The sequence below is a fragment of the Biomphalaria glabrata genome, chromosome 10 (assembly GCF_947242115.1).
Source record: "Biomphalaria glabrata chromosome 10, xgBioGlab47.1, whole genome shotgun sequence".
Taxonomy (NCBI): Eukaryota; Metazoa; Mollusca; class Gastropoda; family Planorbidae; genus Biomphalaria; species Biomphalaria glabrata.
Genome location: NC_074720.1, coordinates 22,159,691 through 22,187,203, shown reverse-complemented (window position 1 = coordinate 22,187,203; position 27,513 = coordinate 22,159,691). Strand labels below are relative to the sequence as shown.

Here is a 27,513-nt window from a genome sequence, read left to right as displayed (position 1 = left end):
GGGCAGTGAATCTCATATAATCTTGAGTTTTTTAAGATATGAAGAATTAACTGTCTAATAATAGTGGGAAGCATGGTCGAGAGGCTAAGTACGCTTGAACTTGGCTTGGCTACCTATGAAGGGGGCTCAAGGTTCAACACCCGACTCGAGCAGAGTTGTGTTTGCTGAGTGCAGCACTCACGCAGCACAGAAAACCTTCTCCCAATTAGGCCTCTCCCCCCCCCCCCCCAGACCCACAAATGAGATTGGACCATAGCGCTCTGAGCATGCTGTAAGCATGAAAGTGGCGCTATATAAAAGCTATAAATATTATTATTATTAATTATAAATATTTCTAAGCATCTAAATGTTAAAATGTTAGCTTAAAATTTTTTTAGACAAAATTTAAATGTGTCAATAATTCGAAATAGAAAAACCATAGGAATTTCCCTTTAAAGTTTTATATCACAAAAAAAAAGTTTTCATAATTATAAATGTCCGAAACCTTGAAGGAAAAAAAACATAAGGAAACAAAACAAATAGGTTAAATGTATAAAGTGTTTAAACACAATACATCATTTCATTTCTGAAGTCAATCATATATTTTTTTGAAGATTATAGAAATAAGAAAGTTCTTGAATTATGCGATAATAAAAATTGGTCTAGGTCTCATGAATAAATGCATCACTTACATTTTATCCCTCAGCTGATCACTATCCCTTTCGGATCCAATATTTTTCATGGCACGTTCCAAGGCATTTGCTTGAAACAATGCAAAATAAGCAGATCATTTCAAATAAGTCAAAAGTAATGTTAAATAATTAATGTTAACATATTTAATTGATCTATTATGACACTACTTAATCTAATTGTGTTTTGCCCTGCGAAGGATTCTACTATTTTAGTGTCTTAAAAAAACATGGTTTATATAAAAAAACTAACATTTGCTACACAAATCAATGTAAATGAATTGGTCTAGACATGGTATATCTTTAGATATCAGCCCAAACCTGCTGGGTGGCTGGGGATGTCAGGCCAACCCTCCTGCTGGGTGGATGGCGATGTCAGCCTAAACCTGCTGGGTGGCTGGGGATGTCAGGCCAACCCTCCCGCTGGGTGACTGGGGATGTCAGCCTAAACCTGCTGGGTGGATGGCGATGTCAGCCTAAACCTCCTGCTGGGTGGCTGGGGGTGTGGATCCAAACCTCCTACTGGGTGGGATGGGATGTCAGGGTTTAAGCTTGGGAATACTTACCACCATTGTTTATCTTAAATATGTTACTTCTAATTTGTTCAGTTAAATTTATAACATCATCATCTCGATAATCCCTGTAAGACGGATCATCTCTGTATTCTTTGAGGGTACCGTAGTTGGACATTTTCTCTTGAATCAATTTGTTTAAGAAGATAAAAGATTAACTGAAAAAAAAATACAAAAGTCTATGGGTTAGAAAGTTTGACTGTCAGAAATAAGAGAGAATATTTTTATGTAAACTGTTACATGCGAATGTTAGTGTAAATGTGGAACGGTGCAGATGTGTGTTGAAAGAGAGAGAAACAAAATGGAGGAATAGAAACAAAGTAGTGTTCACTCAAGATTAAATTATTGATGAACTATGATTCTGGTGTTTTGTTATTGTTGTATCTAAAGAGTCTCAGCAAATAATAAACATAACAAGTGGCGCCCAACATAAAAGTAAAACCCACATATTCCTCTATAAATAGTTGATCTCCTGTCAACAGACAGTAGAGATATTAAAAGTCTAGATCTAGAGACAGGATACTATTCGATCCGACTATGGCGGACAAGGCTGAAGTAGCAGCGTTGAAGAAAGAGGGGAGGTTGTTGGAGCTTGAAGGGGCGGAACTAAGAAAATACGTTCAAGAAAGGTTGATGGAGAGGGAGAGATTAGTGATGGAAAGAGAAAAGGAGAGATTAGCGATGGAAAGAGAAAAGGAGAGATTAGCGATGGAAAGAGAAAAGGAGAGATTAGCGATGGAAAGAGAAAAAGAAAAGGAGAGATTAGCGATAGAAAGAGAAAAAGAAAAGGAGAGATTAGCGATAGAAAGAGAAAAAGGAGAGATTAGCCATGGAAAAAGAAAAGGAGAGATTAGCGATGGAAAAAGAAAAGGAGAGATTAGACATGGAAGACAAAAGAGAAACAGAAACAGAAAAGGAGAGATTAGTGATGGAAAAAGAAAAAGAAAAGGAGAGATTAGACAAGGAAGACAAAAGAGAAAAGGAGAGATTAGACAAGGAAGACAAAAGAGAAAGAGAAAAGGATTAAGAGATATTAGCTATGAAGGAAAAAAATGAAAACGAAAAGATAGCAATTGAAAGGGAAAAGAAAAACGAATTAGTTGCCATTGAAAGAGAAAGATTGGCGTTTGAAAAAGAGATGGCGGAGAAAAAGTTGAAAACAGACCAAGGAAAAGAGAATGATAAAAGAAAGAGTGACACAACAGGGAATAAACTGGCAAAATATAAAGGTTTGATATTCAAGGAAGACAAAATGGACATTGACATTTTTCTGAAAAGGTTCAAAATAGAAATGAGAGAACAAATTATTGTCTAGATCATTTACAGCGGATGTGCCTTCAAAAATATGTATGAACCAGGGTAACTACAGTGTTGTGAAAGAACAACTACTTCGAACTTTCTGGAAAACAGAAGCTTTCTATCGCCAACAGTTTGTTAATTGTGAGATAGAACCAGAGGAGGACCCGTAGACATTCTTGGACAAAATGAGCAGCCATTTCGATAACTGGATAGAAACCGCTGAGGTAGAAAAAACCTTTGACAGTCTTAAGACATTTCTCATGTTGGACAAAGTGATTTACGAGTGTCAGGAGGAATTAAAAATATTTCTGTTGGAGAGGAAACCGAAATCCATAGAAGAAATAGTAAGACTGATAAGGGCTTATAAAGTGGCACATCCCGAGAAGAAATTATCTAGAGGCAGTGATATAGAAGAAATAGTTGCCTTTAACAGAACATGTGAGACACAGAATAACTCACAGAACAAGGGAGACACAGGATAGACATTATAGACGTGGTACATATGAAAGACAATATGATAACCGCAACGGACGATATCAAGGAAACAGACAGGAATGAAAGGACTGGGAGAAAGGTGGTGTAGAGCAGGGCTTATCATTGTCATCTGATACTGGAACATTGGAGATTTTTCAGACATTCGTAGGAAAAAAGGCAGCCAAGACCATCAGGGATACAGAGAGCACTATTATTGGAGTGAATAAGAAATTAGTGAAAGACCATGAATATACAGGCAAATCTAGGAAGTGTGTTATGTTTAATGGGAATATTGTACAATTACCGATTGCTAAAGTTAGTATAGATACACCGTATTTTAAGGGGACAGTGGAAGCTTGTGTTGCAGATCAGGGTGAGATATATTTAATTATTGGGAACATTCATGGGGTGAAAATATGTTCAGTAAGGGAGAATGAGAATTGGAAGAAATATTATGGGATAAAGTCTACTCAGGTAGAAAGGGGGATGTGGAAGAAGACATAAGATCCCATACATCAGATGACAGAGAGCACGAGAAGAAAGAATTAACAGATAAGGTAGAAAGCAATGCTATTGAAATGGGTCGAAATCAAAGTAAAGTAAGGCAATCAGTGGTAAAGGGAAAGCGATATAAACCCACATACAGACGTACACATCCATACATCTTATGCTTTAATTGTGGTTGAAGGGGGCATACTAGAAGACAGTGTCAACAGTTAAGCAGAGTTAAGGAATTAAGGTACAATAGTGGAGAGGTGTATACGAGAAAAGAGAGGGATATTAGCAGGCTAGTAAACAGTACAGCTGGATCATTCGGTAGTGGGATCACAATGGGACATCAGCGCAAAGGAGGGAAGCCGAAAGGATGGCATGTCAATAATGTTAGAATAACATAAATATGATTAGAAAAGGTGGGAATGATGGATACTACTAATTATTGTTCTATTCTACAATGAATAAATATATATATATATGTAATGAATTGGATATTGTTGTTACATATTCATATAGGTTAAGGATAAGTAGTGGAAAGTAGATATGTAGATTTAGCACAATGTATTTATTTTTTGTGTGATTTTGTTTGATTATAATTATTCTATTAAAATTACATATGTAAGAAAATTATCGAAATGGTGTGGTAGAAATACATAAAAAGAAACGTCAAGACTAGAATCATTATATAGGCCTGTTGATACTAAGAGGTAAATAGCATTGGGTTAAATCTATGGTATTAGGAGTGTTGTGAGTTAGTTATATGCCAGGTCATGTTGTTGGGGGTACAATATGCATGGAGCAAGATAGACTTGGTTTGTTAACTATTTGATTGCGGCTGGAATGAGGGTGTTTTGTACAGGCATAAAATTATGGGTGGGGAGTTGTATTAATGAAATCTGATACAATTCTATTTAACAAATCATTGATAGAAATATGATTACTTATAGATATATGTTAACAGAAGTTGTTTACTCATAATAACAGTTATTATTGTGATGAATATAATTGTTTTTTGATGTTAGAATAGTATTGGTATTAACATGACATTGTGTATGATTTTGTTTGGTTATTACATTATGGTTCTATATGTAACAGAGAATTTAGAATTTTTTAAACTTGGAATAGTCTGATAATATATTCAGTGATTTGTATTTTGGACGTTCGATGTACATGGATGTTGTTTCTATGAGCAAATAGTACATAGTTAATGTAATGATCCCACTTGTTCTGATTATTCTGAATTATTTTTGTTAGTGATCTTTTTAATGATCCACCATATCGTTCACATAAACCGTTACTCTCCGGGTGGTAAACCGAAGAGTATATGTGTTGTATATTGTATTGTTTAGTCCATTTCTTAAATTGTTCTGACTTAAACTGAGATCCCTGATCACTCAATATAATTTTAGGTATACCATGTCTTGTAATTACTTTTTGAGTTATGGCATTAATGATATTTTCTGCACTTGTATTTGATAATGGGATTGCCTCTGGGTATCTACTAAACATGTCTATTACTGTTAGAATGTATTTGTTATTATTTTCAGTTTGAATTAAAGGACCTATTAAATCAATAGATACTTTCTGAAATGGTGCTGTAGGTTCATCCATTTCTTGAATAGGTGCTTTATTCACTAGGCTTTTGTTAGATCTCTTTTGACATATGTCACATGAGTTTATGTATTTGTTGATTGTTGCTTTCATTTTGGGCCAAAATACTTGTTTTGACAAATTCCTATAACATTTCTTTACTCCCCTATGTGCTGCTAAATTATTATCATGTGTCATGATTAAAACATCTTTCCAATATTTCTGTGGTAAGACAAGTTGTTTTATTTTCTTGTTATCATTACTTGTTTGTCTAAATAATATTTTATTCTCTATACAAAATTTCTCCATTGGGTTATTATTGTTTTTATCTGATATTCTTGAATAAATTTTCCCAATAATATTGTCATTCATTTGTTCTAATGCAAATTTGGGTATTGTTTCTTTTTCACTTTGAGATATTTGTGTTTCAAGACTATTTTGTGTTTCATTTTCTATCTCTCTTTCCTTAGTATCTGTATTTTCTATTTGTATTACATTACTGGTTTCTTTTTCTTTATCATTACTTATTACATTTATTGTATTTTCCTGTTTCTCATCTTTTTTATCCATTGATCTTGTTATTACCATACTTGTTATATTTTGTGTTTCTATGTTTCCATGATTTTGTCTTATGTTTTTGTATTTGTTTTGCCAGTCTTCTAATTCTTTTCTTGAACATTCTTTAACTCCTTTTATGTTTCCTACTAACATATCATATCTCATTTCTGGTATTGCAATGCCATCACAATAACCAGTGAAAAATGGAGTTTCAATGTACACCCTTATAGCTTTAAATTCCCTTACAGTGCCATCTGCTAATTCTACTTTCTTAGTAAACCCTTTATACCAATGAGGTTTGACAAATTTAGTTTTTACTGCCAAAGTGTTACAACCTGAATCCCTGATTAGTTCCACCGGAATTCTATCTACAAACCCTGGGTACACTGCAAAATTGTTCCTATTTCCTTCCATGAAATATACCCTATCTGTACCTTTATTTTTGTATTCCCTACTGTAACTCCTATATCTATAATTTCCCTTGTCATTCCTATCTCTACTCCTATATCTATTGTTATTTTGTTCATTGTATCTATTTCTACTTCCAGACCTACTATTCCCTCTTCTACAGTTAGCTGCTATATGACCTTTTCCTTGACATTTAAAACAGGTTATTTCACTATATTTTCTATTTCCACTATTTGATCTGTTTCTATTTCTACTTCTATCAACATTTTCTTTGGTGTATCCTATTAAATCTACTTTGCTCTTATCCCTATCAGAAAATGGTTTATTTGGATAGGCATTTTTGTATACTCTCATTATTTCTGTTATTTCATCTATAGTTTTTGGGTTTCTTTCTCTAATAAAAGATTGTAACTGAGGATCACATTTATTTACAAAGTTGTCCACTAGAATAAAATTTTTTAATCCTTCATAAGAGTTATTCACTTTTTCTAATTTTACCCACTTATTGAAAAAATCCTTTTCCATATTAATGGTAGTTTGGGGTTCTATTCCTAATGATGGTATATTGTCAAAGTATTTCTTTCTAAAAGTTGTAGCATTATGACCATATGCATTTAATAACTCTCTTTTTAAAACCTGATAGCTATCATCAATATGATGGTCATGATTTTGGCATATTGTTAGAGCTTGACCATGAACAAAGTCTATCAGTATTTCAGACCATTCTTCTTCAGGCATATTAAATGTAGACATTTTTGCCTCATATCTTTTCAGGAAATCACCAATGTCATCCTTCTGTTCATCAAAACTTTGTATCTTTCTCTTTAGCCATGTCTGTGAATTAGGGTTGTCTCTTTGAGTGGTATAATTATTTGAGTTATTTGTGTTATTTCTTTGTTCAGTTTGGGCTCTGGCTTGTGCTGCGTCCAATCTCATCTTCTCCATTTTAGCTTCATGCTCTCTCTGCCTTTCTTGGTCTTCTTTTTGCTTTTCATATTCTTCCTTTCTGATCCTTTCTTGCCTCTCTATCTCTTGTCTTTGATGTTCTTCTTGTCTTTCTATCTCTTCTTTTTCCCTTCTTATTTTATCTTGACGTTCCATTTCTTCCCTCACAACTTGCTGTACATAAGCGGCTAAGTCTTTTCCTTTTAACTCCATGGCCTTTCCATCCTGCATAGCTGTTTCCTTAACCTCCTTAAGGTCCACATATGATGATGTAGCCATTGTGTTTTATATTTTATATATATTTTTACTTAGCCTATATTGGTTATGGCTATACTTTAAAAGTTTTTACACACTTTTATACCAGTTTTAAGTGTTATGTCTCTATCTATAGATTTAGTAAATGTGTAAATCTAGTCTGAGTTATTATGGTTATATTCAAATCTGTATATTAGGTCCAGTATTACACACAAATTTAAATCTAGTATATTATAGTATGTATAATAATACTATTTAGATCTATAGTTATCAAGAGCACTATGACTTTTAGATCTAGTATGAATAACTATGATCAATTTTAAAATCTGGTATGACTGAAGTCACAGTGAAGTGTTTAGAGTAAATTCAAAGACTGTCTAGAGTCTAGATCTAGATTAGATTATGGTTCTATTTAACCATACGAAACAAATATGTGTATACAATGTCAAATATATCTTCAACAAGATACATATATCTAGAATGTACTACCTTCATTCATCTTCAACTTAATAATATTTCAAAGTAGAGTCTAGATAATCAAATTGTACCAAAGAGATGTACAACAATTTGCAGATCTAAATTTAGCCAGACGATAGTGTTTGACTACATAGCCAGTTTCGGCATTATTCTCATGGCAAAATCATATTTGATTTTAACCGCTCAAACTAAAATTATTTTAGTCTGATTCACAGTAAAAGAATCCTACCCGCACTTTCTATCATTAAGTGAAAAAAAAATACAGATCTAATTAAATTAATAAAAATAAATAATTTAAAATAATATAAACAAATGAAATAATTAAAATGAGACTATCGCTATGGGTTGGGATGTGACAATATGGCACACAATGATAACGTCACGAAGTAACCAGGCAACAACGGATATGACGTTTATACAAACAAAACAAATTACAATCCTAAACGTATAATATAGCTTTTCATCTAAATTACGTCTTCTACCCCGACGGGTTTTAAGGCGCACCACCTGATTTTACTCAGGCTAACGTACCAAATTTAGACAAAATCTATTTCTAAGGGCAATCTAAACATACACTAATAAGAAAAATGGCACTTAGCTTTTGATAAGAAAGATCCCTTTGTTCGGACTCCCGAATATGCTAGATCACAACAAATTCCACTGCCTCTCTTCCAGTTCTGACTCTGCTCTCCGGTGCTACCAGTATCCCACGTAATGCCACAGATGTCCTGATATGCCACAGCAAAATGTTCCAGTTTCTTCGACGACTGTTGATGACCGTATGTGTAGTTCCGACGACTTTGTGTACACAGTTACTGACGAATAGGTTAACGGTTCTTCTGGCGATGACTTGACTTGTGTAGATGACTACTGACAAATAACAGTCTCTTGACGGCAACTTGATCTGGACGACTGACGAATAATGAATTTCTTGACGATGACTTGATCTGGGCTGACGAATAACGGCTTTCTTGACGATGACTTGATCTGGGCTGACGAATAACGACTTTCTCGACGATGACTTGATCTGGGCTGACGAATAACGGTTCTCTAAAATAGTTCACTGCTTCTGCTGCTACTCTGGTAGTACGACGAAGTTTGCTGTTGTACTCTGCTTCAATAAACCAAACTGTCCAATGTAGACTAGGTGAGACCAAGGTCACCTCCGACGACGTTCCGTTAGACGATTAACGGTTTTCAACGAAATTAAGTGGATGTAGCTATTTCCACAACAATATCAGCACGTCTAGATATGGTCTAGACCGACGAATACTAGATAGATCAATGTTCAGTACTGATAAAGATTACTTCACTAACCTTCCAAAGGTTAAACACAGTGACCGTTATAAACGTGGCAAGCAACCGGTTCAATGAGCAAACTGCTCCACAAGAATCTCTCCAAGGGTAAGACGACAGAGCGATTTCGATTTAGTTAGCTACCAAACTTGTAGTACTCACAATACTTCTGACAGCGGGCAAACTGTCCTTCTCGAACTGGCGAGGTAAAACTTGATACTCAATGTGGCTCCTATGACGAAGAAAAAATATGTCCAACAGGTTCACTAACGATCTCTCACCCGTTATGAATGAACGGTTTCTCTGGTTGTAGGTCGATTCAGCATATGAAGATCAGGCTTTGATAATATACTGGTTAAGCAGACCAGACGTTGCGATGATTACGGTCCTGACGAAGGTCACCCTGAGTTAACGGCTCGTTGAACGTGCGATCAAACAGGCGACGACTGTATGTAGATCCAGAACAAAGTCACTCTGCGATGCTGCTGTGTTCAGCCGTACTCCGATGAAATCTTATAACTTCGAGTGCACGACCCTCACCTGAGTAAACGTTCTGCTTCGAGGTCCGGTACGATGTTCGTCGGGCTTCGAGGTTCGGTTCGATGTTCGGCTTCAACAGGGGTCCGGCTTCGAGGTTCGGGGTCGCCACTGTGATGTTGCTAGTTCAGGCTGTCTTGAAGTCAACCAATTACTCTGCAATCGTTTGGGTGTAATTGTTCGGGTGTATTACGTGTAGTTGACCAACAACACAAACAAGAACTGGCACATCAATTGTAACAGGTGAAGAGATGTAGTCAACGATGATGAACAAGTTAATATATATTTATTATGATAAAAGGCCACAGTAGAAGTCTCTGTCACTAAACACGTCGTTACCCTGGAGTGTTCTAACGCTAACTGATTTTCCGGTCTCTAACCCAACATATCCCAAACGTCACTAGTCCCGTTCAATATGCGTCTACTATGGTGCGTCGCTAAATAACTAAAATAACTAACCTATATAAATAAGGTGTCTAACACATGACATTGTGTATGATTTTGTTTGGTTATTACATTATGGTTCTATATGTAACAGAGAATTTAGAATTTTTTAAACTTGGAATAGTCTGATAATATATTCAGTGATTTGTATTTTGGACGTTCGATGTACATCGAACTTGTTGAACAAGGGGGGTGTTACATGCGCATGTTAGTGTAAATGTGGAACAGTGCGGATGTATGTTGAAAGAGAGAGAACCAAAATGGAGGAATAGAAACAAAGTAGTGTTCACAGTATTACTCAAGATTAAATTATTGATGAACTATGATTCTGGTGTTTTGATCTTGTGTTGTATCTAAAGAGTCTCAGCACCTAATAAACGTAACATAAACATAAGGTTGAACACAGACCAACAATTCTAACAGTTGGTCTACTAAAATGGGAGATCTTTATTTCATTAGTTAAGTGGATTTTTATTACGTTTTAAAAGAAGGAATATTTGTTCAGTAACTTTTTTTTGTTTTACATTAGTTACTAAAATCTATTATTTCAAGTACACTTCAAGAACTTAGTACAGTTTAAATTTATATTAACTGTAATGGTTGGAATAAAATATGGACATGATGGAAATGTTTATGATGTAATTACGTTTGCTGAACATCAGTAAATTAGAAGATTTGTTAAATTTCACATTTGTTTATTTTTAAAAATTAGTTAAGGCCATTGTTTAACTAGAAAAAAAGTTTAGTTAAAATCGTAGTTTAATTAATTTTTTTTAGTTACTAACTAAAAAGTTTAATTAAAATTTGTACAACTTTTCAACATGTGGTCAGGGTTGAAACGCACTCCCTGTTTTCTGGTCATGTGATATCAATAACTTTGATTATCAAAAAAATGATGCAGTTAACTATTTAGTCAGTCTGCATTTGAAGAGGGTTAAGTAAGATGCTGGTAGAAGTCATGGAATTAAGCAGTATAATAAAATATACATTTTTTTTATGAGCCACATGGTGGTGTTTAATTTCTGTTTATAGTGGGAATCTGATTAGTGAGTTAGGTCAATATTATATTTAGTGGTTTTGATCAATTCATTGCGGCAAACAATAATGTTTTAACTGCAGGAACATCAACTACACCCTTTTTATAGTCTTAAGACTTATTATTGAGATCTAAGAATCAACAGTTAGGCCTATATAGATCTTAAAACATTAGGATAACCAACTCTAGAAAAAGAAATCTAAATCCACACCATCTTTTGACCATACTGTGTCCAACTGATTTTAACAACCTGGTCATCTAGACATACACAAGTAGGTCTAGTGTACTGTATGTGTGTAGTCGATGATACTACAAGACTACCCTGCATTTTTTTCATTATGTGTTATGCAATAGTGTTTGCTTAATGTGGAGTGGTCAGATGAGGCATGGCTAGTCAAGCATGCTCTTTACACTAAAATAGTTACACACCCTCCCAGCCCAGAAAGTAAATAGACTGATTTTAACAACCAGGCCAGATAGACGAACACGTGTAGGCCTATATAGTGTACTGAGTGTTCAGTCCATAATGACAAGACCACCCTGTTTTTTTTTCCCTTGCGCATTTAACGGTTATGCAATAGTGTTAGTTTGTATTTTTAGTGGTCAGATAAAAAAAAAAAAGCAAATCAGCATGGTTAGTCAAGCATGTTCTTTACACTAAAAGATAGTTATACAGGTAAAATGTTTCTTAAAACTCCAACAATTTCGTTTCTATTTTATTGGTTACTAGATCTAATTTTTAAACTCTAATTGTATGTTATTTAATGAGATTTTAAACTTTACTGGTATAAGTAATAAGTATTTAATAAGTAAATTTTCCGTTAATAATATATAATTTTTTTAAAAAGAGTACAATTCTTTTCTAAGGCTTTAATTGAAGGCAAAAATACAAGCACACAAAATACAAGCACACATATTTATTTAGACATCTTTTTTTTTTTAAATTTTATTGTGCATTAACGTTTATGTAAGAAACATATTCCTTATTACTGATTTTATTATGGATAAATATTTCTAGTTCACCCTCCCCCCTTTTGTCTTAAAAGGCAATTGATGCGCCCAGATGAGTCACTGGTTTTGGTTTAATCTTGAGACGGGGCTGAATCTGGTGTGGCTAATCAAGCCAATTCTAAAGCGGCAGACTTTGCCACAATTCATACATGTGTATGCCTCTGATTCAGGGCTAGCGGACAGGGCAGCTTTATTTTTTTCCCTCTTGATTAAGGCCGCTTCAATTCTTTTGTTCTCAGCGAGGGTTGTCCCAGCACGCACAGTCTGTCTCATGCACTTCCGTCTTTGGCTATGTTTTCCCACATACTTTCGCTGATGCCTGTGGCTTTCATGTCTCGCTTGCAGACATCTCTATATGTTAGTTTTGGGCGGCCCTTAGGTCTGACTCCTTCCACAAGCTCAGCATATAAGATATCTTTCAGGATTCTACCATCTGGCATGCGGGTGACATGTCCGAGCCAGCGTAATCTTCTTTATGTCAGGAGAGCATACATGCTGTTCATATTGGCCAATCTCAAAACTTCCTGATTGGAGACATGGTCCCTCCAAGAGATGCCCACTATGCGTCTCAGGCAGTGCAAGTGGAAGCTATTCAGTCTGTGCTCTTGGTACATGTATGTTGACCAGCTTTCACTGCCATAAAGGAGAGTGCTCACAACACAGGCGTTGTAGACTAGGATTTTGGTCGCTGTGGTCAATTTACCATTTTCCCAGACGCGCTTGGAGAGTTTTGCCAATGCTGTGGTAGCTTTTCCTATCCTTTTTGTCAGCTCGATGTCTAAGTCTAGGTTACTGACAATTGTTGAACCCAAGTAGGTAAATTCCTGCACCACTGAAAGGGTGTGGTTCCCAATATGTATTACAGGTATTTCTGCAACATCTTGGGCCAGGATTTTGGTCTTGGAGAGACTTATAATAAGGCTAAACTCTTGACAAGCAGCTGCTAAGGCGTTCACTAGCTTCTGTAGACCTCCTTGTGAGTGAGATACGAGTGCCGCGTCATCAGCAAATAGCAGCTCCCTTATCAAGATACGACGCCTTTTCGTTTTGGCTTTAAGGCGTGCCAGGTTAAAGAGCCTTCCATCGGATCTGCTATGGATATATATTCCGTCTTCCAGAGATTTAAAAGCACTGGTTAGTACGACTGAGAAGAAGAAGCCAAATAGTGTAGGGGCCAGTACACATCCATGTTTTACACCGCTCTTGATGGAGAATGACCTGGAGGAAGAACTTTCAAACTGAAGTGCCCTGCATATTTTCGTGAAAAGCTGACACTAGTTTTCTTAACTTATTTGGGCAGCCGATTCTCTCTAGTACAGCAAACAGCTGCTAACAAGGTAAAAAGCCTTGGTCAAATCAATAAATGCTATGAAGAGGGGCTGCTTTTGTTCTCTGCTCTTCTCCTGTAGCTGCCGCAGAGTGAAAATCATATCTGTTGTAGATCTACCTGCCCTAAAGCCACACTGCGACTCTGGAAAATATTCCTTATTACTGATTTTATTATGGATAAATATTTCTAGTTCAAACCCCCCCCCCCCCCCCCAAAAAAAAAGGTATGAAAAGTTAGTTATACTTTAATTAATTTCCTTTAGTTTAGTTTAACTATATTTTGAAATTCATGATAAACTTTTAGTTTAACTAGACTTTCTTTTAGTTGAAAACTAGTTTTAGTTTAACTTTTAAAAGTTAGTTTTTTTAAAAGTTAGTTTAGTTATAGTTTAGTTCCCATCACTACTTTTAGATCTAATACATCTAAATGATCTAGTCTTAAAAGTCTAGATCTAGATACTAGAAAAAATATATGGATCTAGTGTCCACCAGTGACAATCTAGTCAATCTAAATTTAGATTTTAGATCTATCATCTACTCATCTATATAGATGACATAGAACTAGAATCTTGACCTCTGTCTATTACTACTATTCTCTATCATATAGTCTAAATTATTATAAATAATATTCATTCATAGATCTATTTTTTCTAGTTTCTAGATTTATGTCTCTGGAAAAAACAAATTTAATTTGAAATTACATGATAATAGTTCTACTAGTTATAGAGTAAAGCCTAGTAAAGGCTTCTAGCCATGCGACTCTAGTCATTCTACTAGTATCAGGGCCGGTCCTACAGGTTGCGGGGCCCTATGCGAAACGGATTGTGCGGGGCCTAATTTGGGTTGTGATAAGGATAATAAGTGAAAATTAAGATTTTGTATTGGAAAATAAATTCGTCTTTGCAATTTATTCGTACTTTAGTAAGTACAAAATCATTGTCAATTTAACTTTACAAGCCATCTACAGTAGAGAGTAGTTTTCCAACAAAAAGCCGATAAACACTCAGATCTTCCATTTAGATTTACCATCGACTCGCAAAATATCGCTTTTGTTTTTTTTTTTAATACAAGAGGTTGAGATAGATTTAGATCTTTATTTGTATACTAGTGACTATTAAAGTAAATTAAGTATTTGAAGTTCTTGTTTTGGTTAAAATTCGGCTTATTGTTACATTTTTATTAAATGAAAGCTGACAATGTTTTTTTTTTTAATCGCGAGTAGGATTGGCGTTTTCAATATTGAATGACACATCGAAATGACAATTTTGTCTGTTTTAAGATTTGCATCAGTTTCCAGAAGATTTTAATAATTTCATGAGATTTTCATGACTTTTTCTTATATTTTATAATTTCAGGAGAGTTCCAGGAACCATTTAATAATAAGTTAAAATGGTTTAATTTAATAATTTACACCTAGAATTCGCATCGCGTGGGGCCTATGAAAGTGCGGGGCCCACTGCGGCTGCATAGGTTGCAGTTGCCTAAGACCAGCCCTGAGTAGTATGATACTCTATTTCTATCTATCAAATAGACTTTTATACAGTGTATAATGACTGTATAAGTATAATTATAATTGTCTGCAGTGTATAGTCTCTAGTCCTAGACATATTAAATTTAAATAGATCTAGACTTCTTCTAGACCTAGAATGCCTAGCCTAGATAGAATCTATGTAGAATTCTAGAAACATAATCATAATTTAATTCAATGCTAATATGCAGAATGACTGGTCACTGAGAATTAGTGAGAATGACTCTTATAATATATGATATATATGATGACTCCATGAATGAATACTATGATTGAATGATAATTCATTGTATCTATAATTATAATAATGCTACCTAATAATAGTATAGACGGAGTAACTTACGTCTATCGGACACCTTCATATTAAGGTACTTATCGAACACCCCATTGTATTTTTAAAAATTCTCCTTTATTTCGATGATTATGACGAAACTATTCCTATTGTGCATCGTCCATTTCTTTATAGTTAAGTTATATTTAGTTTCATTTTCACCCGAGAATATATTTTTTTTTTACTTATATTCAAAGTGCATTGGTAATATTAATATAAAAATGTCTTTTTTTTTTTTACCTCTTGGGAAGAGTGAAGTGAGTCTCGGATTAAGGGTATTTTTTAATGCCAATGATGCTTCAGCTCAGCAAACCTATATAATATGCATCCAATTAGGCTGAGAAATATTTGCAACTATTTGTTTAAAGTGTCCTTTGCTACCCAAACATGAAAAACATGAGGTTTAAATAGGGGTTGTTTGATAGTTTTTATATAAGCAATCTCAGCTTCGTAAAATACCGAACACCATTTTAATGTTAAAAATAAACATCAAAGGGATATAGCCCAAAGAAGACAAAATATTTAAATGATTTTTTTTTTAATTGTTATTTTTTAAAATAATGTAATGCAAAGTACAGATATAAATTACTCATGTGTTACAATTTGTATCAGCTATTTGTGGTTTACCGTAAATGTGCTATATTTTTTTTAAAGTAAATAGATTTACATCGATATGCACTAATTGTACCCATTTTAAAAGCTTGATTTTATGACACATATAGTTTGATGCTATTAACATTATTGCGATAGCGGTAGAGGCACGGAAGTAGAATATTCAGTTGTGTTTTTTTTTCAGATGCCCCATTCTATTAACTTCTGAATTATGTGTTATAAACCAATACCTAGTGCATGTGCTTGATGTGAAGAGATATTAATAAACAAACGAAAGAGCAAAGGGGGAGGTATAGAATGTAGATATGGTATTTAGAAAAAAAAATGTCTTTGGCAGGTAAAAAAAAAAAGGGGGGGGGGAGAGAAACAGTCAAGACACAGTATTCAGAGATCATCAATAATTGATCGACCATTAAAATGTGACGTCAGCCTCAAATACATTTCTTCTTCTTCTAGCCAGCTTTATTGAGTTGTGAGCTCTTTTGCAGACTGTGCCAAGGAAAAAAAGTGTGCTGTTTTCTTCAGTTGTTCAGCACTGCCGTACAGGGTGTTGGTTATGTTGGGCTATAGTGGAAGTAGGGTCTGCCTAAGGTGGATTAGGGAGGGGCATTCAAAGAGGATATGGTTTACGGTTTCAAAGGGGTGGGCGCAGTGTCTACAAAGGGGGAGTTGTGTGGAGTTTATTTTGTTCAGGTGGTAATTTAATAGTGGTGTGTGTCCTGTTCTTAGTTGGAAGATTGTAGATTGTCCTTTGCGGGGGGAGGAAGCTAATACTGTCCAGTTTGTTAGGCGTAGTCATTTCTTTGTACATGGCTCTGCCTGTGTTTCCTGATGCCCATTGGTTGAGCCACTCCTCTTTGTGATTGTTGACTAACATTGACCTTAGGGTGAGGTAGTTAACAGGTCTATCTGGTTGTTCCATAGATGAACCTGCCTTTGATAGCTTATCTGCCTTTTCATTTCCCATGATGCCAATGTGTCCAGGGATCCACTGTAGTGTGATATTGATATTTAATTTTGATATCATCTGATGGATTATCACAATGAGTGTTGTCAACTCTCTTGGGCTGTTTGAGGTGCTGTTAAGTGCTTGCAGAGTAGATTGGGAGTCTGTAAAGACAACAATATCTGATGGTGGTTGCACTCCTTCATATAATTTGTTTTCCACTGTCTGTAGTGCTATGGTAATTGCCTCAATTTCGGCTTGGAAGTTTGAGCAGTAATCGCCACAAGGTGCGCTTATCTCAAAGTGTTTATATTTAGGGAAGACCAGGAAGGCACCAAGACCAGCTTTGATGGTGGCTTTGAAAGCCGATCCATCTGTATAAATACAGATAGCTGTTTTTTGAGAGCTTTCAATTGTTTCAAGCGTGCCTACTTTGAGCTCCAGTGGATTTGATTCTTTTGTTAAGGTGTTATTTAGTAAATGTGTTTTGATGGTTGGTTGCTTGTAGTTTAGTCCGGGTGTAATGTTTGAAAATCTGGTAATTTTTTCTCTGTTATTGGGTAGGTGGTGCTTTAGGGCTAGTTCGTCAGATCAGAGTCCTTTGCTTTTTTTTGGTTGTTTTTCCTATTTCTCTGTGTTAGTAATTTATTTGGATGATCGTCCTCCAACCTTCTGTATCTCTCAATAGCTTCTAATGCTGCTCTGTTGCGCCTTAACTAAAGAGGTTCAATATTGGAGTCTATTTCACAGGCTGCTGTGGGAGTAGTTCTCATACCTCCACTAATTAGCCGCAAGGCTTGGTTTTGGATTGTGTCTAATGATGATTGATAGGTTTTGTTGGCAGCTACTTGTATGGAGAGACAGTTATCCATTACAGATCTGACGTATCCAGTGTATAGCCCCTGTCTTAAGGTTTTCTTTTCAGCTCCCCAGGATGTTCCTGCTAGGTGTTTTATTATGTTTAATCTTTGTGATGCCTTTTCTTTTAAATCTGCAATAAAGTGTTTTAGAGACAGCCTTTGGTCTAGTTTTACACCAAGAAATCCGGCAGAACCTGTTCTTACAAACTGACAGGAGAAGGGATGAAAGGCGGAACACTGGTGCCTCAAAACCAGTTTAGCTTCGTATCGGGGCTTGGAAATGACCAAGAGAAATAAATAATCCCACTGCCTTTCCACTTGCATTTCGCTAAGTGAATAATAGTGGACCTTCCCCCCTCTCTAGGTGCTTTTTGACGGAGGTCTGGATTGCACTACACCAGACAGAGGTCCTTGTCTCACTACATTGTAATACTAGATATAAATCCATCATGAAGTGTTTGTTTTCTGGATCTGGTGAATGTGATATCGTGAAGGGGCCTGGATCCAGGATGTGACGATTCCACAGGGCATATCCAGGGCACAGTCCACTTTAAGCTTTCTACTGCAGAAAAGTTCCATTTGGAGAGCTCTATGGATGGCGGAGAATGGACCATTGACCAACCCCACCTTGTCCCATGGATATTCGGGTTACAGTCTTCAGACCTAGATGTTTCCTTTTATGTCAGTATTGGAGAAAATTGCCAAGACCGAAAACTCCCTTAAAATGCGGGGACTATATATTTTTAAAAAGCCTGCGGAAACACCCAGCCTACACTAAATGCCTCAAATACATAGAGTCAGTTGTGCTTCTCGATCTAGACATGTGGAACCGGTTCTATAAAATTATACATATATATATTTTTTGCCATAAAGTATGATAAAGTTTATAATGTACTACAAAGACACTCCTTCGAAACATCACAAATACACAAAATAATAACAATAACACATTTAACCACTTTCTTATTCTGCCTACACCCCCATACCCGCACTTTCTTCGTACACAATTCCACTCTCCAACACTCACACTTTTTCAGTGCAAAGTAACAACGTAAATATCAAGAATCAATCTAAACGCAGCCACCAGACTAACACACAAGAAAAAAAAAGGTCAGTGATAGCGCAACACACAGGTGTAAACCAGCCCCAAAACATTTTCAAGTTGTAGAAAGAACAATGTTGAGGGGAAAAGGGGAGGAGCCATCAGTCGAGTACCTACGGTCAAGCCGCTAATTAGGTCACAAACACTAGGGGTGATAGAAATATAGATATGTTGTTTGTGTGTGTGTGACAAATACTAAACGTGCTCTAAAATACGTTGTTGTTTTTTTGGTCAACCAGGTCGTTTAGGAAGGGCGATCTATCTACATCTATATGTAACACAGCTCACAAGCTACCATAGCTTTTCAGCCCCCCCTCCCCCGCCCCGATCGAAAAATATCTAGCACTGACTTTTGGGCTGTTACATACACTGAGCGTGCTAGATCGGCGACTAGATACATAGAGCAGCGTATGTTTTGTTTTTAGGTCAACCACATAAACTGTTGTTTCCTGCAATGGCTTGGGGAGGGCGGGATTATCTATTGACTACCAAAGCTTATTAGGCTCTCCCATAAAATAAATAATATCTGGATTTATTAAGGGCCTTACATCTCAAAATAGCTTAGACCTAAATAAATACAGGTAGGGTAGCGCTATTGGGTTTAGCACCTTACATTTATGTGTATCGTCAGTTTCTAAGCAGAGCTGATAGATTCCTTCGATGTGGAGCATGTGCGAAAATCTGTCTGTCTTGACGTGGCGTTATTCTTGAATGTAGCTGTAAAATGATGTTCGAAAGCATCGACCTGACCCACTTTAACATCAAATATAATTTTAACTAAGAGTAGTAATAGAATAAAACTTTCTTAAAAAGTAGACGAGTTCATAGATACAATCAGTTTTTTTTCTAGGTCTAATTCTTACGGAGATACACAAATTCAAACATAATAATTGTCAGCGACTGAGCTTAACTTGTTCAATAAACGTACGTTACTCTAGATAATTATAAATAATTTATTATCTAGAATAATCTTCTAATTAAATAGTAATTATAAAAAAATATTAATTCTAGTCTACTGGCTATAATTATAAATATAATAATCTTTAATCATGATTATATTATAATTAATAAATTATAATTAATAATTATAATGTCTAGGACTAGATTCTAGATCTATATCATACTAGATCTATATGATACTATATCTAGTTATAGTATAGTACTATAGTAATAGTATCCTTCACTAATAGTTAAATAGTCGATATAATTATACTAATTAAACATTTCTTTAAAAGTGTATAGACTTTCTCGTTTCTAAATTAGATCTAGAATCTAGATCTATTTAATTCTATTTACCATTGACGAAATTTTAATTTACGTGAGAGTACTGAGAGGGTCCATTGCTATTTTTATACCTTATCACATGACTTTCTACTAATGATATTGCCAACTTTGTTGTAGACTTTTTCGAGATGGCTCAATCTATTCAACTTAAATTCATGGAACTTCAGAGTGGGAAAAACCTTGGCAAGGATCTCGAAAACGGCTCTAATGATTTTCCTAGAAATTTATAAGTTGATCTATATTGTTGGGAAAAGAATTAGTAGTCCATCCCTCTCCATGCTTGACCACAGCCGAGTACTGGCCCGAATTGCACAGTCCACAGCAGCACTTTCAAAACTCTAAACAATATAGATTTCGAAGGCATAGCCCTCGACACCAAGGTCAGACTGGTGTGCTCACTTGTCATGGCCACATTCTTATATTCTTGCGCGTCTTGGAAGCTGACTGCAGAGCTAGAGGGGAGGATTCTAGCAATGGAATAGTAATGCTACAGAATGGAATGGAGAAAGAAGGTTGACAAATCATGTTTGGTGCCCAACGGTCCAACAAACTAAGAGATGGGTGAAGGTGACCGTTACTAGAAAATATGCCCAGAATATATTAATCTTCAACGTACATATATCTTCGGGTATTTAATTGTGCATTCATTCAAGAGTAAGAATGAATTAATGTTCAGGAACATTTTGAGCACCTTCTTCTCAGTATAGATCTAAATGACTATTATTAGAATATATATATATATAATATATATATATATAGGCTATATCGTGGGCGTAACCAGGATTTTTTTTTGGGGGGGGGGGGGGGGGAATTTTCTACCCCCGCAAAAAAAAATTCATGTGAGTATACGTGTGTGTGTACATAATTAATCCCTTCTTTCTTTTGAAAGACACTTATTGTATCCTAGAATAGGTATTCTTCCTGGAGTTAGGGGGAAAATAATAGACTCCCCACCATTGCCAGCAAGGGGGTCTTGGGGAGCACTGTGTGGTCCCCCAGTGCGGGGCGAAGCCCCGGCGCCAAGCACTATTACCGGTATTAAAAGCCGTTCGGCGCATTGGGCGGCAAACTGTTTCAGCAAAAATCTGTCACTGTCTATGTCTGAAGCTTCTTCCCTCCCGCTCTGAGGACCTCCATGAAAGTGAGCGCCAAGTTGTACTAGGATGTCCCTATTTGCGCTTTCCTCATTATGGCCTCCATGTCATCGCAACTCTTATTATGCGTAATTCATTTTTTCGGAGAATAACCTCATGTGACGCTCTGTCACAACCTCACTAAGTGGTCGACTCCCAGTTCGGCATAGGATTTCCTTGAGACCCGATCTCTATAACTGACTCCTAAAATCCGTCTAAGCCATCTTTGTTGAGCCACATTTAGTTTTTTTCCCAATTTCGGCAGATGACTATTCACTGCACTTTATCAATGGAGCCCAGCTACTGGTAGAAATGGCTATGCGCTTGGAATTAGGTGACTGTAGTTTGTTTTAGATTTTGATATCAAAAAAGGAAGTTTTATCGTCAAAATAATTTGGGGGAGGGGTTAAACTAAAAATCTGGGGAGTTTTTTGTTTTTTTTATATTCTAAACCCCATTAGCTACGGTCATATAATTTGGTGATTGTAGTTTGCTTTAGAATAAAATTGAAGAGAGAGGTTTTCAACCTCAAAACCCTCTGTATGGGGTATTTAAACTAAAAACCTTCAGGAGGGGTTTTAAACTAAAAAAAAAAGGCCCTCTGGAGGAGAGGGGTTTCAAACACCCTTTGGCTAGGCTCATAGAATTTTGAGTGTGTAATTTGCTTTTGTTTATATAGAAGAGGTATTTTTTTTTAGCTTCAAACCCCGCTGAAGGGGAGTTTAAACTCAAAACCCCCTATGGCTACGATCATAGCATTTTGAGTGTGTAGGCCCTAATTTGCTTTTTTTTTTTACATGGAAGAGGTATTTTTCAGCTTCAAATCCCGCTGGAGGGGTTGAAACTCAAAAACCCTTTGGCTGCGCTCATAGAATTTTGAGTATGTAATTTGCTTTTTTATATTGAAGAGGTAGTGGTATTTAGCTGTAAACCCCGGTGGAGGGGGTTTTAAACACAAACCCCTCTTGGCTACGCTCATAGAACCTGGTGACTGATGTATGGAGGGGGTTTTAAAATCAAAATTTTCCTTAGCTATGCTCTTGGAAATTGGGGATTCTCGTTCACATTCTTTTTTATTTTTCGGTTTTGTTTTATTGAAGCGAGGGATTTGACTGCAAAACCCCCTGGTAGGGGGTTTTAAACTCAAAACCCCCTTGGCTGTGCTGAGGCAAGTGATGGTTTAGTATTAAAATCTCACTTACAATAAATTGAATCAAAGCAAAAAATCTGTCTAAATTCCTATCCCCCTCCCCCCCTTTGCGGGGGAAAATTCATATCAGGGGTGGGGGGTGGGTGTTGAACCTCCAAACTTCCCCTGGCTATGCCCATGATATATATATATATATAATATATGTATGCTTAAGTAAGGGAACAAACTACACACTTAAAATTATTTCCCCTTTTCAATATCAAACAAAATGATTAATTACCCAATAATTGATCAATATTTTAATTAGTTTTAAAGCTTCAACTTGATATGAGAATGGATGTAAGGAGACAAAATCCTACATATTTCTGTGAATATTGTAGGATTAATTAAATGAATAATTACCAGAAATTTAAAAAAATCGATTTACGTATTGTCTTTGCCAATTCATAACTGTGCAAAGTTTCAACTTGATCCAAGAATATACAGGATACATTTTATACATGTTCAAATTTTAGCAAACAGAGTGAGTTGATCTATTTAAGTCTAGTAGATTTATACAAGGTTAACAAGGATTTTTTTCTCAGTGGAAAGGGGGTAGGGGAGTAACAATGTCCCCCATTTTTTTAAAATCTAACATTTATTAGTTGTTAAGAGGTAAATAATCATTCTATAAATTGTATATATATATATAAAGTTGTTTTAAAAAAATGTTTTTTTGTTGTTATTGAGTAGTATTTCATAAGGTTTTTGTATTAGTAAGTTATTGTCTAGGTTGGAAGAGGCTTCAGACATTGCCAGATCTTAGTGGAGACAGCTTGCCACCCAATGCACTGAACAATCCAAGTCAAAGGTATTATTGCTACTTTACTTTTTAGCCTTCTATCCTGAGTGTCTCTAAATATAGTGATTACAAACTTCAAAATCACTCTCTTGTCTGTCAAGTGGAATCTTGTACTCATTATTTCTCCCACTTTTCACTCTCAAATCAACTTTGCACAATTATTCATTGTTCCATGACAACTCATGAATCAATAAAAAAATAACCAATTCTAATAGATATTTTTTTAAAATCTAGAAATGTAGTTAGCTATGGGAAGATATGCCTTGTGTAGAGAATTATAGGTTGTTTGCTAAAATTTTATAACTTTAGTTTTTTTAGACTATAAAACCTTTAATTTTTATAAGCACCTGTATAGCTCAGTGGCTATTATGTCAGCCTTCCATCATGGAGGCTTGATACCTTGAGTTTGAAGTCTGACTTGAGAAACTTTTTAAAAATAGCTTTTGAAACCTTCTTCCAGATACACTGAGCATTTAAGTATGAAAGTTGTGTAAAGCAAAATCAGTTAATAAAGATATTTCCAATCAAACAAATTTATAATTGCTAGTCTAGATTTATAAAAAAAAATTACATAATTGATTTAAGATAATTAATGCTATTTCACTTAATATAAGTTTTGTTTAAAAAAAAAAGAATATTTTACTTGTTTTACTAATGGTGTACATTACTCTGGTCAAATGTGAATATTGTTTGTTATAAATCTCATATTTTGCATCTGTTCTAGTTTCTTTATTGTTTTCTTGTGTTGAGGGTTCCCAGACAGAGGACTAATATTCTACTATTGGTCTAACCATGGTTAAAAAGCCTTTCAATTTTATGGTCTTGTTTTATTTGTACATAATAAACTCTAATGCTTTGTTTGATTTGATTTTTTAGTATCTTGTGTTGTTTTTATTGTTTTATATCATCTGCAAATCTTCAAAGTTTATCTCTATTCTAAAACTGCTATGTGAGAAACCGAAGTGAGGAAAAAAATGCATATACGAATTTTATTTATTCATATTTAAATCAGACAGAACTTTTTATAAATGATAAAATGATGCTATCTGGTTTATTTAAATACTTTCTGTCAAAGCTCATTGATTTCCTTGTTTCTTATATCTATTGTATGATTACAGTCGAAGATATTCTGTAAGCAAAAACTCATTGAAGGAAGTGGCCTATGGTCAATAGCAGTGGCTATTTCTACACCACAAGATCCTCTAGAGTAGTCTAGAGAATTATAACAAGAAATTAATGAGCACAAAGCACAACTACAAATTAACAAAGTCAACAAAAAAGATCTGCTTGTTTGACTTTATTATATCTTCAAACTATTTACTAATATAAAGCAACAATGTATTTCAATTTCATAGTTCTAGCATAGAGTTTAGATGTTTCGAAAAACACATAATGCATTAACACAAAAAAATGGAGAAGGGAGGGGAATATTGTTTCCAGGAAGATATTTGTACACATAAGCATCAAACTATACATTTATGCTGATGGTGCACTTCACTTCACAGAGAGAGAAATAGTTCTTGTGACTAAAAATAAAAGACACACTCTAGATAACACCTTAAAAAAAATTTATGTAATGAAATCCCAGTTTTGAAAGTAATTAAGTTTTATAGAAACGTCGACAAAGTGTAGACAATCCCCCCTCTTTTTTAAAAGTTGAAAAAGTATCTTGAAGTACGTTAGGGCCTCTCTTTTTCTCTGATGGATTGGTACAATGGCCTTTTAAGATTTGTAGGCATATTTGTACATTATGAAATCGAAGACCTGAAGAAACTCTGAAGTTAGAATATACCAGGAAAAGTGAATGGATCTTTAATTTTTTTTGAAACATGATAATAAGCCAACGTATTTGATTTATAGAGAAAGTTTGGCTGTTTTAGAAAAGAACAACATATACACGTCATTATAAAACAAATATGTCGTCCTTCTTGGTCTGAGTCTCAGATACAAAGATTGTTAAACTACGCCTAGAGATTGGAGGATAAACAAAAGAAGAAAATGATTGTTTGGTAAGCTAGCTACAATGTCGCTCGCATTTTAAGTAGAGGCGCGTAAAAAAAAAGATAAATTTCAGATATCCCATTAATTAATGTAAGTAGGCTACTTATAGATCCAGAGGTTTGTAAAAAATTGTTTCAGTTCAATTTTATTTTATTTTTGTACCTTTTCGGCCATGTGGCCCGCGATACGAATGTCGGAAAGTAAAATGGCCCACATGTCGAATCAAGTTGGGCATCACTGTATTAAATCATTGGAAATCATGGCCCTTTGGTGGAATGTGTTGTTTATGAACAATTACTAAACAAACAATGGTAGAAAATATAATAATAATATAATCTGTTTAGTCAATCAAAAATAAATATAATTGATATGATCAATAAAAACATAGAACATACAAATGTATAAGCAAGCCAAATATTAAAAAAAAGTTTAAAAAAAAAACAAAGCTTAACTAAACAAAGCTTAACTGAAGGGGAAGAACTCCATCCTTAAAACAATACCAATAATGTACAGGGTATTTCCCTTATATGATATCAAACAAAATAATTAATTGACTAATTGAGATTTTTTTTTATAGATGCATGTTTTGTTAGGTACAATAAGATCAAGTTGATCGGAAAATGCATAAGGGAGAAATAGCGTTACAAATTATTTGGAGGGAATAAACCAAACAAATTTAGCCATAGCTGTCAATACTGAATTATTAGTTTTCATTGTTGTCATTAAACAAAATAATGAATTACCAGTAATTAATTGTTCAATTGGTTACTTTTTTTATTATTACCCGGTATGTCTTGTCTATGTCAATGAATAAATGTGCAAAGTTTCAGCTTGATCTGAGAATGGGTGTGGAAGAAATAATGTGTACACACTTTTACCAGTCAGACCTACAGACAGACAGAGTGAGTTGATATAAGTCTTGTAAAATGACAACAACATGAATTGAAATACAATATGATTAAAATTTTATAACATTAGAAAATGAAAGTATCTTTGGAAATTGAAAAAAAAAAAGGTTCACAAAACAATAAAGGTTGAGAATTGCTGATTTAAATGAAATAAAAACCAGTGTTTTTCATTAGCTGATTCAATCCTCTTAACAGGCTATAAAATTTAAATATTTTGACCAGAAAAAATCCAAATAAAAGAAACTAGATCCACCTGTGAATTTTACTGCACAGTTAATTAAATTTCCTTACATTTTACATATACATTAAAAAAAAAATCTAAACACTATTTTGTCCCCAAACATGATGATGAGAGAGAGGTAACTATACCTTCCCAAACTGGGGTAAAAGTGACAACAAACTCATAGTCAAAAGTAAACTAAAACACTAAATACATGTTGTATTGCATTTTATATTGAAAATAATGAACTATATTGCATATTAAACATTTGATTTCAAAAACAGAATCTGCTTGATGTGCTCAATATTAAAAGAAGCTGCATTTGCAATTCCTAAAAAGAACAACAACTCCTAAATATTAAATAAATATAGTGACAAAAAGAAACAGATTTTATGAATGAATATAGTTTTACTTTTTGTACTGGCATCGACGTTTCTACTTTTTCTTTTGATACTTCTGGCATGATCTGTGGAAAACAACAAATGAATGATTTTCAATTACAAATTGTAAATTGCAAAGAGTTTGGATACATAAGGAACTATTGTCTTGAAGGATAGTAGAATGTAAATCTTTCTCTCTAATGAATAGCTTTGTCCAGGAGAGCAACTTATTTTTAAGTGCTGACTGAACCATAATTGTCTAACCAATTGTTTCAAAAGGCTGTTTGCATCTATTTTGTTATAGTAGTAATGCTGAGGTGGACAATTGTAGTTAAATTGAATTTCCATTTGATTGGACCAATAAAATTATCTTTTTTAAAAAACATTTTCGACAATGCTTTAACAAAAATTGTTTAGTATTTCAGCTAATTTTTGGTTAATTATGAAGATTAAATGCAAATTTGAATAAAAAAATCTGTCCCTTTGTAATGTGTTTAACTGACTCAGTGTGAAAAAGAAAATAGAACAGTGATAGAAAGACCATTTGACTTACTACATATAATATGTGTAAAAAGGTAATAGATTTAACTTTCAAGAAGATTTTTGCCATAGTGCAAATCTTATAAATTGAATTGTAAGCATAAGAACACCAACTTTTACTTTTTTTTTTCTATTGAAATGTTGAAGCATCACTGTCTAGAAGTATGTGTGGGTATAAGTATAATCTTGTTTTATCAGATACATTTTTTTCATATTGTAATAGACTTTCATTTCATCATATACTTACATACTATTTTAAAACATTAAATCTAGTATAGGATTA

The 27,513-nt window shown here is 34.7% G+C and overlaps 1 protein-coding gene across 4 annotated transcripts in view; it reads right to left on the bottom strand.

Annotated features, from left to right (window-relative positions):
• The window catches only part of LOC106061440 (syntaxin-7-like), a 40,842-nt gene extending 20,626 nt beyond the window's left edge, over nucleotides 1-20,216 (bottom strand). The window contains exons 1-4 of one of the 4 annotated variants that reach the window (XM_056043092.1): nucleotides 20,070-20,216; nucleotides 19,387-19,462; nucleotides 1,235-1,398; nucleotides 672-741 (exon numbers count right to left, since the gene is read on the bottom strand). In XM_056043092.1, the coding sequence (XP_055899067.1) occupies nucleotides 672-741; nucleotides 1,235-1,358 (194 nt within the window). In that variant the 5' untranslated portion in view covers nucleotides 1,359-1,398; nucleotides 19,387-19,462; nucleotides 20,070-20,216. Of the gene's footprint in view, nucleotides 1-671; nucleotides 742-1,234; nucleotides 1,399-19,386; nucleotides 19,491-20,069 lie in introns of all 4 variants that reach the window. The other 3 variants (XM_056043091.1, XM_056043093.1, XM_056043090.1) reach the window with 3 other exon arrangements.
• Nucleotides 20,217-27,513: the final 7,297 nt, after the last annotated feature.